The sequence below is a fragment of the Ovis aries genome, chromosome 14 (assembly GCF_016772045.2).
Source record: "Ovis aries strain OAR_USU_Benz2616 breed Rambouillet chromosome 14, ARS-UI_Ramb_v3.0, whole genome shotgun sequence".
Classification (NCBI taxonomy): domain Eukaryota; kingdom Metazoa; phylum Chordata; class Mammalia; order Artiodactyla; family Bovidae; genus Ovis; species Ovis aries.
Genome location: NC_056067.1, coordinates 35,860,725 through 35,879,241, shown reverse-complemented (window position 1 = coordinate 35,879,241; position 18,517 = coordinate 35,860,725). Strand labels below are relative to the sequence as shown.

At 45.8% G+C, this 18,517-nt stretch overlaps 1 protein-coding gene across 7 annotated transcripts in view; it reads right to left on the bottom strand.

Annotated features, from left to right (window-relative positions):
- The window catches only part of HAS3 (hyaluronan synthase 3), a 206,598-nt gene that overhangs the window by 15,459 nt on the left and 172,622 nt on the right, over nucleotides 1-18,517 (bottom strand). For 2 of the 7 annotated variants that reach the window (XM_004015602.6, XM_012190024.5), the window contains exon 18: nucleotides 11,108-11,848. The exons of 3 other annotated variants lie outside the window; for them this stretch is intronic. In XM_004015602.6, coding sequence (XP_004015651.3) covers nucleotides 11,672-11,848 — 177 coding nt within the window. In that variant the 3' untranslated portion in view covers nucleotides 11,108-11,671. Of the gene's footprint in view, nucleotides 1-9,000; nucleotides 9,164-10,619; nucleotides 11,849-18,517 lie in introns of those variants that run through there. 2 more of the 7 variants (XM_060398433.1, XM_060398432.1) reach the window with 2 other exon arrangements.

Sequence of the window (18,517 nt, the reverse complement as noted above, 5' to 3'; positions counted from 1 at the left end):
ATTTTCAAATCCAAACCCATGAAATATTCAAGTACCTGTGCCAATAGGAGCCCGCTGTTCGATCCCTGTTGTCATCACTCATGCTTGAAGCTGTGGGACAGCCCTGCCAGGTGCTGCTCTGCTCCACTGGTTGCCTTCTGAGTCATTGGCAGAGGAGGGGCAGAGGGATGTTCTATCTCCACAGCTCCCCCGTGCCCTCTGACCTCATGCTTCAGTGCTCCACCCTGGCATCCAGCTCACAGCTTCTAGCAAAGCAAAGCAGAATGGAGGATGGCAACCAAGCCACGAGGTCTCCTCCAATCTCTCCAGGCTTCATCCCATCAACTTTCTCTGGGCCGACCACAATCAAAACCACTCAAAGCTAATGAAGGTGAAATGTAAACTGGCTCCCAAAGAGCAGCAGGCTATGTCTCCCAGGTGACTAAATAGGGCTTTCTCCTCAAGGCAGCTTAATCTGCAATACTGCTGCTGCTAAGTCACTTCAATCGTGTCCAACTCCATGCAACCCCATAGACGACAGCCCACCAGGCTCTGCCAACCCTGGGATTCTCCAAGCAAGAACACTGGAGTGGGTTGCCATTTCCTTCTCCAGTGCATGAAAGTGAAAAGTGAAAGTGAAGTCCCTCAGTCGTGTCCAACTCTTCGCGACCCCAGGCTCCTCCGTCCATGGGATTTTCCAGGCAAGAGAACTGGAGTGGGGTGCCGTTGCCTTCTCTGAATCTACAATACTAGCTAATACATAATTCAGAGTGGAAGGTGTGTGCCTTGACAGCAGCCAGGCAGCTACCAGCAAACAAAGTTATCCTTTCATAGCTCTCCCCTCTTACTGACAAGTAGTCTGTAATCAGTACCATTTCTAGGTGCTATGTTTGAAGAAGGAGGCTTAAGGACTTCTCTGTCCTGCAGTTACAGTGGTTAGATTTTAACTCTAGTCTTTCTCTCCTTGGAAGGGTCGTTTTCATTTCACGTTAAGGGGCCTCTGCTCGACTGGAGGCAGGGCTGCCAGCTCCTACTAAGGGGCCAGGTTCTTTTATGCTGGCTTGAAGGTCAGGATTAGAAGGGCACACAAGAACGATAACCAAGTATCAAGCCAGACTTGGAGATGCTTTTCTTGGAATCCTGAACAGGAAAAGCTCTTCCTGGCCATCTTTCCTTCCTCTCCCTCCCCCAGGTGAATGAAAAAAGAAATCCAGAAGGCGATTTTAAAGCATAATCTACCTTCTTGGTGGAATATTGTGCAGCCACTAAATATAATGTTCAGGAAGAGAATGTAGGAATATGCAAAAAATACTTATAATGCAATGTTAAATGAAAAGGCAGGATACAAAAGTCACCATGTATGAATGACTGCATTTAATGTTGCTGTTTTCTTTTGAATCCTATGAATTAAAAGGCAGGAGAGAAATTCACTCAGATATTAATATCAGATTTGGGTGGTAGATCAATGAATTTTTCTCTTTGCCTTTTTCTCTGTACTCTCCAAATATTCTATTAATGGTACAGTGGACAGGAATCTCCTTGCCAATGCAGGGGACATAGGTTCGATCCCTGGTCTGGGAAGATTCCATATGCCTCGGAGCAACTAAGCCCATGAGCCACAACAACTGAAGTCTGCATGCCCTAGAGCCCATGCTCTGCAATAAGAGAAACCACTGCAACGAGAAGCCATCTCACTGTAACCAGAGAGCAGCCCCCGCTCTCTGCAACTAGAGAAAGCCCTTGCAACAATGGAGACCCAGCACATCCAAAAAATTAATAAATAAAAATAATAATATAAAATAAAATCATATAAATTGTAAATTCACAGAAACTGGTGCTGGGTGGGATACAGCATCATATACGGGTTCACATTCAAAAGGTCTGGCAACCTCAGTCTAACGGAAAAGCAGGGAAGTTAGGAGGGCCAGCATACAGGATTAGTGGTCGCCAAAATTCCAGTAATTTGCTTTATTTAAATCCCTTGTACTGTTCAAGAGATTTTTTGCGGGGAAGAAGGGAGTATGTAGATCTGGGCCTGCTCATCCAGCAATTCTGAGCGAATTCCAGAGACTCTTTCCTCTTGGCAACACAACCCTGAACCAGGACATAGGATTTGCCTGGCATAACCCAGCTGGTGTCAACGTCCACTCAGTCCCTCATCCAGGGTCATGGTGATCCTGGAGAAGAGAGGCAGGCACTCTAGATGTGGGCTCTAGGAGCACCCTGAGACGGTGCGCTTCCTGAAAAAAACGTATTTCCAAGAATGGTGATATCAGCAGCATCGCATTCCTGCCCAGGGAGAGGCTGTCTTTTCTGGGTGCTGTACACCGACTGCCATGCTGATACCCATGGGCACGTCCACACCTACACATACGCATACTCGTTCGTTACCCAGGCACACACACACTTTTCCCAGACCTGATCGGGACACAATCCCAGCCTAGAGCCCCAGTTGCAGGATCAAGGATCAACAGGAGGGGAACAAACTGCTTAAGATAACCTCGTTCTACATTAACCTGGGCTTTGTTACAGTATTGTCAATTACAGTTCTTAAATGTGCTGGTACTTCCGCTTCATGTCCTCTTTCTTGATTAAAGACACAGTTAGTCACTGTCACAGAGGAGGTCCAAAGCTCCATCATCCATAAAAGCAACTGGAGAAGAGCCAATGATGGAGGCAGTTCCCATCAGTCCTCTGTGGGGAGAGACCCCCCCAAATATGTCCCACACTCATATTTTTTGTTAGGACACCTCCCTAACACACACACTCTGTGTCTTTCTCTCTTCCTGCCCCCTGCCACCCTTTTCTCACCAGATAAGCTAATGCAGCGGTTCTCACGTCCGGCTACTGCACATTAGACTTTTAAAACTCTAGGAGGTTTTTTAAAAACATGAATGCCTGGACCCTATCCCGGATCAATTTAGTCACAATCACTGGGGGTGAGCTCCAGGCTTGAATTTTTATTGAATTCCCTAGGAGATTCTTTATGCATCCAGCATTGAGCACGCATCCCGTGGATTCTCCTCACATGGGTTTGCAAGCACATCTCTGGCACCCGGAGGACAGCAACCAACCAGCCAGTCCTGGGTCTGAGCTCCAGAGCAGACGAGTGTCTACCCACCACCTTGCTGGCCACACTGGTCTGAATGAAGTGACCTTAAAGACTTAACAATGAACCAATGAACTACTGAGCCACAAAGTAAAAAGGAAAAGGAGAAAAGACATTAATTTGAGGTAGAAATTAGCAGGGAGAGCTGAGGAGATAAACAGAGGTGGATGGGGCTACCGAGGCATGTCAGTCCCCAGATCTCTGAATCTACCAGGAATGGGGTTGATACAACCTTTCTATTGGCAAAAGTGTTGCCTGCTTCTTCCAGGATAACCAGGGCAAAGCCAGGGAGGAGAGAGTTGCCAAAGAGCAACCAGGATGAGTTTGTTTCACAAATGACAGGACTTCTGTGCATGAAGGGCTTTTCCTCCCTGAAGGATGGGTTAGGGTGGTGGATCTGAGCTGCTCTCTTTGGACTCTCTCTCACATGGTCCTGGCCCTGGCCAGAGAGACTCCCATAAGGCAGATGCTGGAGCCTTGTTCTTTGCAATCTCTGAACAACACTGATACAGTTTCTTTGGGAAGTGGTGGTGGGAGGGTGGAGACTCACCCTAGGCCCAGCTCTCTGAAGCATCAGCACCACATATCTTTTAGTACAGACAGCCTAATTTCAGGCAGGCCCTTCCCTAGGATTAATATGGTCACCATAGGTTTTAAAGTGTGGAAAGTGGGTGTGTGGTCTAATAAAGGTGTGTGTGAATGTGGGGGCTGGGGCAGGGTAGGGGTTGGGGAGCCTGTTCAAGCTCTAGAGACTCTTGAAAGCTTGGAGCAGGCAGCTTTGTTCTCCCCAGCGCCTGGCTACCTATGCGTGTGATGACTAGGGCTGTACCTCTGAAAAGCCCCACCCAGGCACTGTTCTAAGCAGGCTTTAGCTCTTAAGGCAGACAATGAAGATTAAATCTTACATCATTTAATAAACCACTTAAAGGCCCAGTAGCTGTCCCCAGTCCCCCAAACAGAGAGGATGCTCCTGCAGCTCCAAAGCGGCTCCTCTTAACAGCAGCTCCACCCTCAGTGCCCCTGCATCTCTGCGATGGAGTTAGGTGCTGGCTACCTGGTTCCTATAAAAACCAGCGAATAGGGACTTCCCCAGGATCTAGTGGCTAAGACTTCTCACTTTCAAATGCAGCAGGCCCAGGGTTCCATCCAGATCAGGGAACTGAGATCCTGTGTGCCGCAACTAAGACCCAGCAGAGCAAAACAAACAAACAAACAAAAAACTAGCGAATAATGACAGAAGCTTCTCTGCTCTAGTGCACTCATTTCTCCGTTTCTCTTTCCATTTTTAAGAATTTCTCTCTCTGAACCCTATTTTCCCCTTCTGTAAAATAGACCCATGAATTCCAGTCTCATTTTCTTTTCTCTGAAGGAATGGTATGGAATAGAGGTATCAATGTATATATGCAGGAAAGATATACCCAAGAATTAAAACCATCCATTGTTATCATTCTGAGATACTGAAATCTGAGAACTGAAACCCTGCTCATAGGAGGTGAAAAGTTAAAACAAAAAACAACAAGTCTTTAAGGAGACATTTCTGGGTTCTGATTCGAGTTCATGGGAAGACTTGCTACATTTTCTATGCCCCTACACACAGCTCTGCAGCCTCAAAGGTCTACTGCCTTAGCTACCCCAGAAAGAACAGGTCCTTCAATGAGCAATTTACAAAAGCTGTCTAAGTACAGAAGCAGACAGGCTAGGGGGAAATCTCATGTCCGGCTGCTGAACAAAGGACAAGGTCAAATACAATATGTGTAACAAGTTTTGGTGTTTGAAGTTGGGTTTTGACGTACAAGGACATTATCTGGAGGGAGTCTGGCCTGAGGTTTACCTTGAAACACATGCTCCATCTGAACAGACAGGGAACCACTGTCTTTATCCTCACGGATATTAAGAACAGTTTTTTTGATTTCCCTGATGGTCCAGTGGCTAAATCTCCATGCTCCCAATGCAAGGGGCCCAGGTTAAATCCCTGGACAGCGAACTAGATCCCACATGCCGCAAGTAAGGATTCACATTCCGTAACAGAGGCTGAAGATCCAAGAGCAGCAACTAAGACTAGCACAGCCAAATAAATAAAATAAATATTAAAAAAGGAAAGGAAAAAAAAGTGTGTGTGTGTTTTTTTACCACTTGGAAACATAGTGTCTGTCTATTGGGTAGCAAAGCACAGTGGCTAAAAGCCCAGCCTTGGGAGTCAGACTGACTGAGTCCAAATACTGGTTTGGCTACTTTTCACTAACTACATAATCTGGAGCAAGTAATTAGCCTTGTATGTGTCTCAGTTTTCCCATCTATAAAACAGGGATAATAATAATACCTCCCTCATAGGCCCAGTGTGAGGATTTAGTGGATTAATAAAGGTCAGGTATACAGAAGAGCATAATAAGCTCTTAGGAAATGGCAACCCGCTCCAGTGTTCTTGCCTGGAGAATCCCAGGGACGGGGGAGCCTGGTGGGCTGCCGTCTATGGGGTCGCACAGAGTTGGACACGACTGCAGCGACTCAGCAGCAGTGTTAAGGTGATGTGGAGCTTCAGCAATCATTTCGCCTGGGTTTTACAGGATGAACCTGATACTCTGAGGTGCCATCAGACCCTAGGTCCTGAGCATGCTTTGGGAACCACGGTCATTATCAAGGGGGCACTTCTAATCCCATGAAAAGGCACACCCTGAACACATAGGACTGAGTATCAGAGTGGAGAGCCTCGTCCAAGCAGTTCTGAACAGACCTGTGGGGACCCAGGCTCTCTCTCCAGGATGAGTACTCGTAGATGGCTGCCGGTGAGCACAGCTGCAAAGAGTGTCGCTGTGCCCCATTAGTGGCTTTGATCCACAGAAAACTCCATCCTCTGAAGACTCCTTGGGCTGGTATTTTTTAGAGAATGGTGTTAACACTGCACTGTGGTGACTGAACCTGTGTGGCATGGCTATTTAACACAATGTCAGCTGAGGATGGAGGAACATGATCAACACAAGTGGGTTGATAGACATTTTGGTACAAACACTGAAAACATTTGTATCTTTTGAATCTGGTCTTCCAACCTCTTAGGACTTAAAGAAACACTTGAAGATATAAAGAGTTATGTTTGAGAAGCACTGGAAATTAGAGATAATTCAGTTGACAATCAAGAGGCAAATGCTTAAACCAGCTGTGGCTCATCTATACAATGGAAGACACACCACATCACAGGGCAGAGTCTGTAAGTACTGAGAATGTCTCCAAGATATGTGACTAAGAAAAAAATATACAAGACAGTATTTATGGTGACAATTCCATTTTTCCTTTGGAAAGCAGTAATGTACATTTGAGTGTTCATTTGGGAAAAGGGTGAAAGGAAGGAAAGATCTGGGGATATACACCCAACTGCTGATCAGTGGTAACCTTGGGTAGGAGTGGAGGTGAGTATATCTTTGTCACATACACTTTAAGTCTATTATAACTTATAAAACATATGTAACACACATGTGCATGCACAGACAGATGCAGCCAGGGCGTTTGTACCTGAGGAGCTGGCTTTGCTGCTCGTCAGCACTCTGAGGGCAGGGGACAGCATAGGGCCAGCATCCCTCAGCACAGGTCCTCAGAGATTCAACCACTGCTTTGTGGGGTTCATGTGCCAGGGCTTCTGTGTGTACATGAGCCCCTGAATGTTTCCCAAATTATACTCTGGTTGGAAGTGTTTTCCTTCTATATTAGTTTTGTGAGGAGAGGCTCCCTAGCATTCAACAGATGTTCAAAAGAGTCTGCTTCAACCCCCCAGGAGACTGGCCAAATTCCACCAAAAAGGAGTAACAATAGCTTGCCTCTCCGATCCACGATGCTGTCCTGAGAATCAAACAACCTCATGGATAAAAAACGAAAGGAAACTAAAGGAAACCCAGAGGGACTGACCTTGCTCTTCTATGCCCAGGGATGCAGAGTGTCTTGGGGGTGGGGACAGGTAACACCTGAGCCCTCCTGGGAGCATGGACCCCCTGAGTCAGCATGAAAGACAGTGGGGAGGGACCACAGGGAGGACCCTTTGAGTAACTGGAAACAGCCCCTTTCAGGGCTGGTGATGCGGGTCTGCACTCCCTCTACACACACGGCTGGCAGGCACGGATACACTGAGCACAGCCCTGAGCCCTGGCAGCAGCCGGTGTTCTAAGAAGACAACTCCCCAACCCCCAAGCGGCCAGGCAGCTCAGAGCAAGTGGTGCATGGAAGGGAGAGGAGCGCGCACTGCAGTGAGGCTGCCGCGTGTGACTGCAGAAGCTCCGTGGCTGCAGAACTCGCTGGAGGACACAGCTGGGTCCTTAGAGGTCATGCCTGCTGCTGTCCAGGAGGCAGGGGAAGAAGCCCATGCCTATTCCTCTTCCATGGTCAGGCTGCCTCCCACAGCCCACCCTGAAACTCAGTTCCCGTTTTCTGACTCCCTCCTTGCACTGAAATTCCAGCTGAGCCTTTGATTCTGTGCAGAGACTGCAGAGGCCAGTCTGATTGTGCACAGGTCAGATGAATTATCCTCCCACCCACTGATCAACTTTCACTCTCCCTGGCTGTCCCTCCACGGAGGGACTGCCCGCAAGTCACAGGCAGGTGGCAGGCAAGGCTCCATTCACTCACAGCCTCACAGACAAAGAGCTGGAGCAGGGTGGGGACGGAGGCCAGGCCCACAGGGCTGCTGTCCTCTTTCTTCTGCTGCCAAAGAAGGAGGGTGGTGAAAGGGGACAGGGCTCACTGCTTCCATAGGACTGAGGGGGAAAAAAACCGTGGTTGGGTATGAATTCCCTTTGCCTCAATGTATTTCCCATTTTACAGCTTTCTTCACCTTGGCCTCAAAGTACTTTCCAAAAACAAGCTGAAAGAGACTTCACCGTCCAATGCAGGGGGTGCAGGTTTGATCCCTGGTCAGGGAACTAAGATCCCACATGTCTCCTGGCCAAAAAACCAAAACATAAAGCAGAAGTAATATTGAACAAATTCAATAAACACTTTAAAATGGTCCACATTTAAAGGAAAAAGAAAAGAATCAAAAAACACCAAAAACATGCTGAAGGGGCTTCAGCTGGAAATAGGTCTGTGGCTGCCCCTACCTCACTCAAAGTGGTCCACAGGCTATGAGCCCCACACCCCTCCCCTCCATTTCCAGTGGGCTAACACCATCCCTCCTCTTTCACCTCTCTCCTTGGACCCTGGCACTCGCCACTTCCTCTGCCTGGACTGCTCTTCCCCCAGGTGTCTTTATGTCTGCTCCTTCATCTCCTTCTGATCTTTACTCAAATACCAGCTTCTCGGGAGGCCTTCTCTAGACAACTTATCCAAACTTACAGCTCTCAGCCCATACACAGCCCAATTCCTGCCCTCAGTTTTCCCTATGGCAATTATCACCATTTGATATTCTATTCTTTACCTTATTTCTTGTCTGGCTCCTTCTGCTATACTGTCAGCTCTCCCTGAAGGTCAGGGTTTTGTTCGCTGCTGTGTTCTCAGTACCTGGTAGAGCATCTGGCCCACAGTAGGTGCTCAACAAACTGTTGTCACTGTGATTTGCTTTCCTACCCACCATGCCTGGTTGGCTGTTATCTGGGGATGGATTGGCAGAGCCGTAGGAAAGTGAAGGAATGGAGAAGAGAGGTGAAGAAAGAACAAGAACATGAAAATATGGAAAAGTATGTGTTTGGAGAGATGATACGGAGCCAAGTGCAAGTTAGGAGATTTCTGATTAAATAACAGAGGGTGGGGACGTCCCTGGTGGTCTAGCAGTAAGACTCTACACTCCCAATGCAGGGTTTGATCCTTGGTTGGGAAATTAAAGATCCCCAATGCCACACAGTGCAGCATAAAATGAATGAATGAATAGATACATAAATAAATAATACAGGGTGTGTCAAAGGGCAGGTATGTACCAAGGAGGAAGGACAGCATACCAGAGAGGAAAGCTATCCAGAGTGTCCAAGAAGTCTAAGCTGATGAAGCAGTTGACGCTTGGGCAGAGCGCCTGGGTTTGGCTTCAGCCACAGCTTTCGGCCCCTTGCTGGTCTTTTGCCACAGTCCCATCCTCTGGAGATCAAGGGAGCCGTGCCAGTGGGCCTGGAAGAGGAATAAGAAGCAGGGAAGGGAAGGGGGCGCAAGTAAAAGACCCATGAGTGATACAGGGGACCTTGGGGCAGACCACTATGCAGTGGAGGAACTGGAGGTGAGAGCTTCAGTGGCAGAGACGGAGGGAAGAGCCCTGAGGAGCAGCAGGAGAAGATGGCCCAGAAGAGGAGAGATGGGCAGAGGCAGAGGCAAGTGGAGGGACGCAGCTGTGACACAGAAGCAGACACGCCTTACAGGCCTGTGCAGGGAACGGTCACCACTGCTCCTGCCATCTGCCCCTGGAGTTCTGTACCTTTTTCAAGTTCTGTGTTTTTATCATCCTAAAGCTCTAAATCCTCATGCTCTTTCTCAAGGATGGAGATGTATATATACATACATATCTATATAATGTCTATACTGATAAACATGGGAGATTATAATTTGGAAACTTTTAATGTTTTAGTCATATTTGGTGTTTAGGAGGGTGACGTTAAGGTATCCCTCTCCTTGAGTTTGGGCTTCCCAGGTGGTGCTAATGGTAAAGAATCCACTTACTAATGCAGAGATGCAAGAGACATGGGTTCGATCCCTGGGCTGGGAATATCCCCTGGAGTAGGAAATGGCACCCCACTCCATTTTCTTTCCTAGAAAATTCCATGGGCAGAGGAGCCTCGCAGGCTACAGTCCAGGGGGCCACAAATAGACACGACTGAGCAACTAAACACACACAGTGACTCTTTGAGCTTGGTAACAAGGACAGAAAAAGTCACTCTCTGAAACTGAATCCATCAAAATCAATAAAGAACAGATACTTTTAGCCACTTACCAAATAATTCAAATTAAGAGACAACTTCTAAATGGAGATAAAGGGACCAGGATGCTCTGCGAGGCACTCCCTAGATGGGTGTTTAGACTGGAGAGTTTCTCAGTCTGATCAAGTTGATCCATTAGGGTATGTCCTAAGAATTGCAATGCATTTAATGCAAATAAAGTTGTAAATTAAACCAACGGTCTGACACATCTGAGATCTTAAGAGGGTGGTATGGAGTTTAGTTAGAGGAAGGCCAAGAAATAAAAACTTCCAGTGTCTATCCAACTGGTCCACAGGAGATTCGTCTCTGATCTGAAAGTCCAATCTGATGTTCTAGACATCTTTGATCTGGAGAATGGAATAATCTCAATACCCTAGCTGAATGGAAATATTCCTTAAAAACACCTGACTCCCTTCGTTCTAATTCACTGCTCACCACAAAGGTTCTAAGCTAAGGACTATGTCTGTAATTTGGCCAGAGGGAAACAGTCTGAGGTTTACTGGCAAATGGACCTGCTTGCAGACAGATCCTTCAGTTACTTGAGAGTTTTGGGAAACTGTGTTTTGCTTCTGCTTGGCTGGTCACCAGAGAGTGGGGATAAAACTCCAACAAAATTCATCCCTGAGGAATGGTTAAAGACTCTGGGTTAGCCTCACCAAGGTATTGATGACAGAGAGGGCTTGTCTGAAGCAGTCATCCAGTTTCTCCTTTTTATCTTCTCTTTTAGCTGCAATCAAAATTCAGAGGTCGAAATATGTAAATTGGTAAAAAGACATCTATAGCACTACATGTGAAATGACTTCAGTAAACATGGCATCAGGCCACCAATAAACAGCACACTTCCAACAGGCATTCAGTATGAGCACGCTGTCCAAGCATTCCTCAATCTAAAGGAGCATAAGACTGAAGGCAGGATGTAAACTCTCATGTGAGATGCTCATGGCTCTTTTCTCCTATTATCAGGGCAACTCTGTGCAAACAGTAGCAGAGGAAGTGAAAGAAAATGGCCTGGGAGGGCAAACACAGCGCTTACCCTTCTTCCCTAGAAGATTCAACCAGTTTGATTCTTTTTTCTGGAGATTAAATCCTCCTCAATGCTACAGCTTTTCATCTCAATAGCAGAGGACCAGATTCAGACCTGTTATTCTTTCCAGCTGAGTTTATTTTATTCCATTTTTGCACGTTTTGGTAACAAATTCCTTTCCCTCCCTACCACCAACTGCATTTCCATCCTCTGAAATGCCTCCTGAGCAGCCAAGGATGACAAGCCCTGGCTGCTCCTCATCACAAAAGGGATCATCAGCAGGGAAGAGTATCAGGTATGTATGTGATAGGTGAGTGGTCAACCTCTTCTATACTGAAGTCGTAAGAGAATGGTTAATTAACCAAACTCCATCAGTTGTGTTAAACATATACTTCCATCACGTAGATGTCCTTCTCTGAATGCTATGGGACAGTGAAAAATGTTCAGATCAATGAGACCTGTAATCTCTTCCATCAGTACACACTTTAGGCTGGATGCAGTGTGACTAAATAGATGATACAAGGAAGGTCTGCCTGAAGACACACGTGACCAGAGACAGAAAGCCACCTTCAGGGGCAGCCATATTGCCAGCTCCAAAGGGGCAGTGGAGCCACCTGCTGGGAGGCCTGGACACTGCTCAGGATGCTTGGTCCGTCTGCCTCCTCCGAGTCCTTCAAGGCTGGTCTATGGCAAGACTGTGATCTTTTTCTCCAGCTTCGGTGGCGGAAACAGGAAGTTTCTCATGATCTCATCCAGCTCTTCCAGGGCCAGCTGGGCATGAAGCCTGGCCACGTCATCGGGCTCCAAACACACCACGTGCTTCAGCAGGTGGTAGAGATCCTTGAGGACGTCCCTCAGCACCTGGACGAGAGAGACAGAGTCAAGGCCATCTGTCTACTGTGCCAGATTTTCTCCGAGTGACCTAGCTGCCTTCTCCTACCTGAGCCATTCTGGGAGGAAACCCACAGGCTCCTTTAAGAAGATAAAACGTGGTCCTCTCCGGGGGGAGATGGGAATGGGGCAGCTGAACTGAGATAGGCTTCCCTTTGGGTTTCTCACGCACTCTTGGCCCCTTACTATGCTGGCCTTTGTGGTTGCTACTCCCTTTTAGCCCCTGACCCAAGTAGAGATCCCAGACCCCTTCCTTCAGTCGCAAAGCATGGCACCAACCTCAGGACCCCAGGCAGGCAATACTGCCCGATGCAGGTGTTCCTAGCATCCTCCCCCACTAACTCTCACAAAGCCCTCTGTGATACCCACAGAACTGGCATCTAGCTTATGAAACCCAGGAGGCTATTCTTTGGTAACCATGCTTTCCCTTGCCATTCCTTTAAAAATTTTTCACCAGTTTCATTTTGGTGCAATTCTCTCAGCCACTCTGTACCTTTTTTTCAACTCCAGCACTGCAATGGGAAATAAGATAGGACTCCATAGACACAGTCAGACCCATTTCTTCTTGTCCAATACTCTACTCTGATGGTCTCATATGGAACTGGGAAGGTGTCAAGAACAAAGCACCTCCTCCTAGAAGCTTCTAATTTTGTCCCAAATCCTCCTGGCTTGGAAGTCAGAACTTCTAGCAAGAAATGGGTTCTTCTAGCAAGAGAGCAGGGAAACTCAGTATAAGCGGACTTGGGGATCATTTGGTCAAATGAAGGACTGAAGAGTCCAGGTCACAGTGGGTCACATATCTTGTCTGCAGCTACCTGCAAAGTTACTTCTGGTCTAGGACTCTTTGCCTCAAAAGCTACATTTTTTGGTCCAGGTACTGTACTAGATATTTTCTTTACATTATCTAACTTTTATGCCAGTCATATAAAGGGAAGTTATTAGCCCCACTTTACAGATGAAGAAACAAGAGTTGATTAGAAGATTAAGTAAACTCCCAACATCATCTCGCTAAACAAAGGAGGAGCCAGTTTTTAAACTTTCAGAGTCTGTGTTCTTACCTGTTCATTTTTATTGAAGAGTTAATACAGTATAAAGAAGACCATATTAAAAAATAAGTCTCTCTTCTACCAAGACTCCTAATTTCTCTTCTCAGAGGATATCATTCTTAATTGTGCGAAATATTCTAGGTGTTTATAAGTGCATATATATATATATATATATATACACACACCTTTTTTTCTCTTCCCCTTTTTATTATTTTTTCCCCTTCCCCTTTTTAAAGCACAAAATTATATGCTACACTGCTAAGTACCATGATTCTCACTCTACCCAGTGTATTTTGAAGATCTTTTCCTATTACAAAAATTATTGCAATAAACATTCTGATACCTAATCTGCAGACATGCACAAGTATATCTGCAGGACAAATATCCAGAAATGGAATTACAAGGTCAAAGGGTAATGTGCAGTAAAAATCTTGATAGCTGGCCAGAGAGGTTGTAATAATTTATATTTTTACCTATCACTTTGAAAACTCCTATTTCCCCATATTCTCGTAAGTACTGCACTCTTTATCTTTGCTAATTAAAGTAATGGAAAAATAGCACCTTGCTGTTTTAAATTTGCATCTTTCTAATAGATAAAAAAAGGAATAGGAGAATGGAGAAATTCTTTCATTCTTTCGCTTCTATGGCTTTTCATAAAAACCATGTAATAAATATATATATAATAGTTTATATACAATAGACACAGATTACCTCTGCAAAATACTGGTTGCCTCCAGCAAGGGAAACTGGAGAGAGATGTGGGGGGATTACATATCCTTTTGTGCCAGTTTAATATTGTATTTTATGAATATATAATCTATTAAAAATAAATATGCCTTTTTTGAACTGAATTAACTACTAGACAAAGATTTTCTTAAGGCCATTTAATAGGTAAAGGAGACACAGAACCTGCTTTTAAAAGCTTACCCTCTGGTGGTGAGTCTGCTTACCCTCTGGCGGTAAATGAAGACAATATAGAACAGAACATGGAAAGTTCCTGAGAGAAAGTGTATGAAAAGAGGTTCGAGAAAACAAAGGTCATATTTTAGGAACAGGAAGTGAATTGGAAATGGTGAACAAAAACGATGGGAAATGGTTAGTTCAGTGGGTAGTGAGTACACTTACATCTGGCACCACAATCCCCTGAACACTGCACACAAGAACACCAAGCATGTAGCATCACACATCTTGAACTTGCTAGAGAACAGAGGATGAGGGGCCTCCCTGGTGGTCCGATGGCCAAGATTCCATGGTTCCAATGCAGGGGGCCTGGCTTCAGTCCCTGGTCAGGGAAATAGATCCCTTATGTTCCAACTAAGAGTTCGCATGCCTCAACTAGAGATCCCACATACTGCAACTGAAAAAAAAAGGATTCCTTATGCTGCAACTGAGGATCCGGGACAGTCAAATAAATAAATTAATGAAAAAAGAAAAGAATAGAAACAGAGCCCTTTCCATCATTTGATATTGTTGAACAGCATGGGCACTGGAGAGTGGAAGAAGGTAGGCAGGGGGTGGGGGACACAAAACCAGCTCCCCAGGCCACCTGCTGCTCTCCCTCTTGTCCCTGGGCTCCAGCTGCGTAGGCCTTCTTTCCTTGTCTGAGCAAAGCCCCTCCTCAGCTCAAGGTCTTTGCTTATGCTGTTCCCTCAGCCTGGGAGACCACCGTTGCTCTCTCTTCACCTACAAGTCCTCCTCTCCTCACCCTGAGCCTGAAATGCCACATCCTAGCTCCCACCTAGGTAAGCCTTTTAGAGTTGCGTCTGTAGCCTCTCTCACATTTGGAATTGAAATACTCAGTGTGTAACTAAAAATATATTTTCCTCACTAGCTCACAGGTACTACTGATACTGATGCCATGTCTTGACTTGTACACTCTGGTGTAGTCGCAATGCCTCATAAAGTGACTGGCACATGGCAAGTATCTAAAAACTATTTATAAATGAGAGAAGGCACACATGCATGCTATTCCTGGCTAGTCTGTCACTTGGTAAAAGCTAAAAACTCTAAGAACATCCACTGAAACAGTGTCATGAAACCAGGCCTGATTCACAGGTGTGTGACCTGTGCAGCCACACAGGGTCCCATGACCAAGGGGGCCCCGTGCCTGGTTTACTGGTCTGCTGCCGCAACCTGACACTTGATAACTGCATCTTTGAGCTTGTATTTTATAACTGAAGTTCAATAGGCACAGGAACCTGAGAGTGAGCAGAGGAGATCTGCCCCATACGTGTGTCCCCCATTCCTGCCGGTGCCACATGAGCTCAGCTCTGATGCACCTGCGACACGTGGGAGTTCAGCTAGTCCTGAGGCCTCTACCCAGGGAGGGCCTCTGTTACATTCATGACTGAAAAGTGAAGGCACTGAAATCCTGCGGAGGCCACGCTTTCGTCAAAACCACCACTTGCTCCAAGCATAGTAAGCAGGCGACGACTTTCCAAGAAACATGGGATGAGGAAGGAATCCATCATATCCTCTGCGTGGATTCCCCGTGTTAGCCAGCCATCTATGCTGAAAATGATGACAGAGAAGGAAACAGGACCACCCACAGTTCTTGTTCTTTCACCTTTTTCTTATCCATCAGTAAACTGAAGATAAAGGGTGTTGGTAAGATGAGCATGTATCAAGATGTGAAATAAAAGCAGTTAATTTTGTGCAGACTCTCCACTGTTCTGCTAGGAAGGAAATACATATGCATGTACCAGCTACAGAATACAAATTGTATAATTTTGATGATCCCACATATAAGTTAAACATGTGTGGGTTTAAATGAGTTAAACATTTGAAATTGGCATCACACAATATAAAGATGTTCAGTACCATGCTAATGGCCTAACACATAAAAGGTTCTCAACTTAGAACAGTGTTAACAGCAAATAATAAACACCTTGACAAGTCAAAGGACAGAGAGACTGTGGAAGAAAGGAAAACAACTTGATATTTAAACACCCTGAATGGTACCTTCTCCTTGTGTTATTATTTTTTTTAAACCAGTGACCCTGTATTTTCATTTTGCACTGGGCCCCACATATTATGCACTTGGCCCTACAGACAACTCTCTCTGCTCTTTGCCCAATGTCTTAGCATTAAATGCCTGAATCCTACAGGCAAAGTCCATAAAGATGCCACCCCGCCTCTGCCGTGCGGCTGTCTCCTGATGTTCTCTGGAGCTGCTGGGTCATGACGCGCAGGTAGGTGTCTGACTCTGGCACTATCGCTTGCTGCCCTCTCATAACCTAGCTTTCTCCTTCCCCAAGGCTGCCAGTGTGAAAAGGAGAGATGATTCTGGAAAGAGGATGACTCCCCACAGCGACCACCTCATGCTTACTCACTCATTCAATAATCGTTATTGAGGGCCTACTTCGTGCCCAGGCAGTGTGCTGGTGATAAAAGGTGAATAATGTACAAACCCTACCCTCCGGCAGCTATAGCCCAGCAGGGAGGCAGACATGCACACCCACACTGGGCATTGTGATCCTCAATCTAAGAGATAAGTGTACGTGATTGCACGGAAGCAAAGGAATTGATTTCTGCCTGTGGAGCTGAGGAGGAACATTGCCCTGCCATGCGAAAAGGCCTTCGCTCTGACTTTTATTATAGCCAATGGGTGGCACCACAGAGTGGCCAGGGGAAGTTTTACTGTCTGTCCCCTCACCCTCAAACCACCTCAAATAAATGCAGAGTCTAAGCAAACCAGCATGCCTGTTTGTGAATAAAGCTTAACGACAAATCTCCCGACACTGATTATAGCCCAGTGTCTCTTATACAGATATTCTAGTGCTCCCACTGTTTATTATACGGTCATCTCTTTTTCTTCTCTCACCTAGTCAGAAATATCTTAAAGATTTTTTGCTAGAGCCTCCTAATGGGAGATTTGGATTGACATATATACAAGACCATGCGTAAAACAGATAGATAGTGGGAAGCTGTGGAGAGCACAGGGAGCTCAGCTCATTGCTGTGTCATGACCTAGAGGGGATGGGGAGTGTGGGAGGGGAGTCCAAGAGGGACGGCATATATGTATGCATACGGCTGATTTACTTCACTGTACAGGAGAAAACGAAAACAACGCTGTAAAGCAATTGTATTCCAATTTAAAAAAAGAAGACAAAAACAGAGTAAGATGAGCTTTTCTTTGTTAAAGAGGAGAGTTCTAAGGCATTCTGGTTGCTAAGGTGCTTTTTCTTTCCTGGTGTGGGTAGGAATTTTTTCTTGGCACTGCTGTGTCTTTAAAACAACAATAATGCTTGTGCAAACACCACTTCATACTTGAGGGGTGCTGAGTCCCTTGTTATCAGTTACCGGATCTCCTTTTTTAGGTAACTGAGTGTTAGGAAAAAGGCTCCTTCTTAATTAATGGGTCTGTCTTAGCAACCCTCCCTGAGACTTCTCCCCAATCCCTATAGCGCTGAGGATCCCACACATCACAGGACTTCCTCTGGACTCCCTGAGGATCAAAGCTTTCCGCCAGCCAGGGATTGTCACCAAATCCCATGGATCAGGGGCTGAATACAAGGAGAGTTCAAAGGTAAAGTTACTCACAGAAGCCTCTGTGGTGGGCAGGATATAGGCAATCCCACAGAGGAAACCTCTCATTAAGAGTTCAACACACCTGCTCTCCTCCCCCACGCAGCAAGGCCCCAGGACTCCAGGGAGAGGTGGTGGAGGCTGCAAGTGGGGTGGGCCAGGGATGGCTTCAAGAAGTACCCAGATTCCTAGTCTAAAAGCTCTGGGGAAAGGGGTGGGGTTCAGGTGCTTTTAAGGAAAGAATGAGGAGTGTGGGTGGCACACACTCACTCCCCCCCGCACCTCACCCTCCCAGGGGCCAGTTTCCCGCAGCACACAAAGCTGATGCTTCAGGGACACAGGCAGTCTTTAGGGCCAGACACGGCTTAGAAAAGCCAGGTGAGGCTCGACCCGCTGGAAAGGGACTGTGTGAGCAAACGACTGCCCTGGGCGCACAGATGCCTTTTCAGTGGAAAACCAGGAGAACTGTTTGACTCTTTCAATGAGCCTGACCCCAAACACGCCCAGAGTGGTGGTTACATCTCTGTGTTAAGATCAAAAGAAGAAATACATGGCCAATAGCTTTCTTCACTTTCATTCCTAAGCTTATTTATATATTTGATTATAAGGACAATATAACCACAACCCAGAATATCTGGGAACCAGAGGAAGGAAAATAGTCTCTAGTCAAACTACCTCTCTAACACAAACTCCATGAGTGAATACATTTAGCAATTAGTATTCATTTACATTTAAAAATTATTTTAAAAGTCACACTTCCAGGTGATTTTACAAATGAAACTAAAGTAAGTGAAATTGCTATTCTTTTGTATTATTATGTGAGATCAATAAGACATACAAATGGCCAGAGATGAGACATTTACAAAAATAAGAATTCCAGAGAGCGTGATCTAGAGGAGGACTTTCCACCTATATTTTTGTAATATTTAAGGAAAAAATGGATTACTAAATATGAAAGAATTAAAAACTTAAACGCTAGCACACACTAACTGTATTTAGAAATTCAGTCTCGTATAGAGCTAGAAGAATTGTGATTCCTTTTGTGGTTAAGAAATAAGTGCTGGGC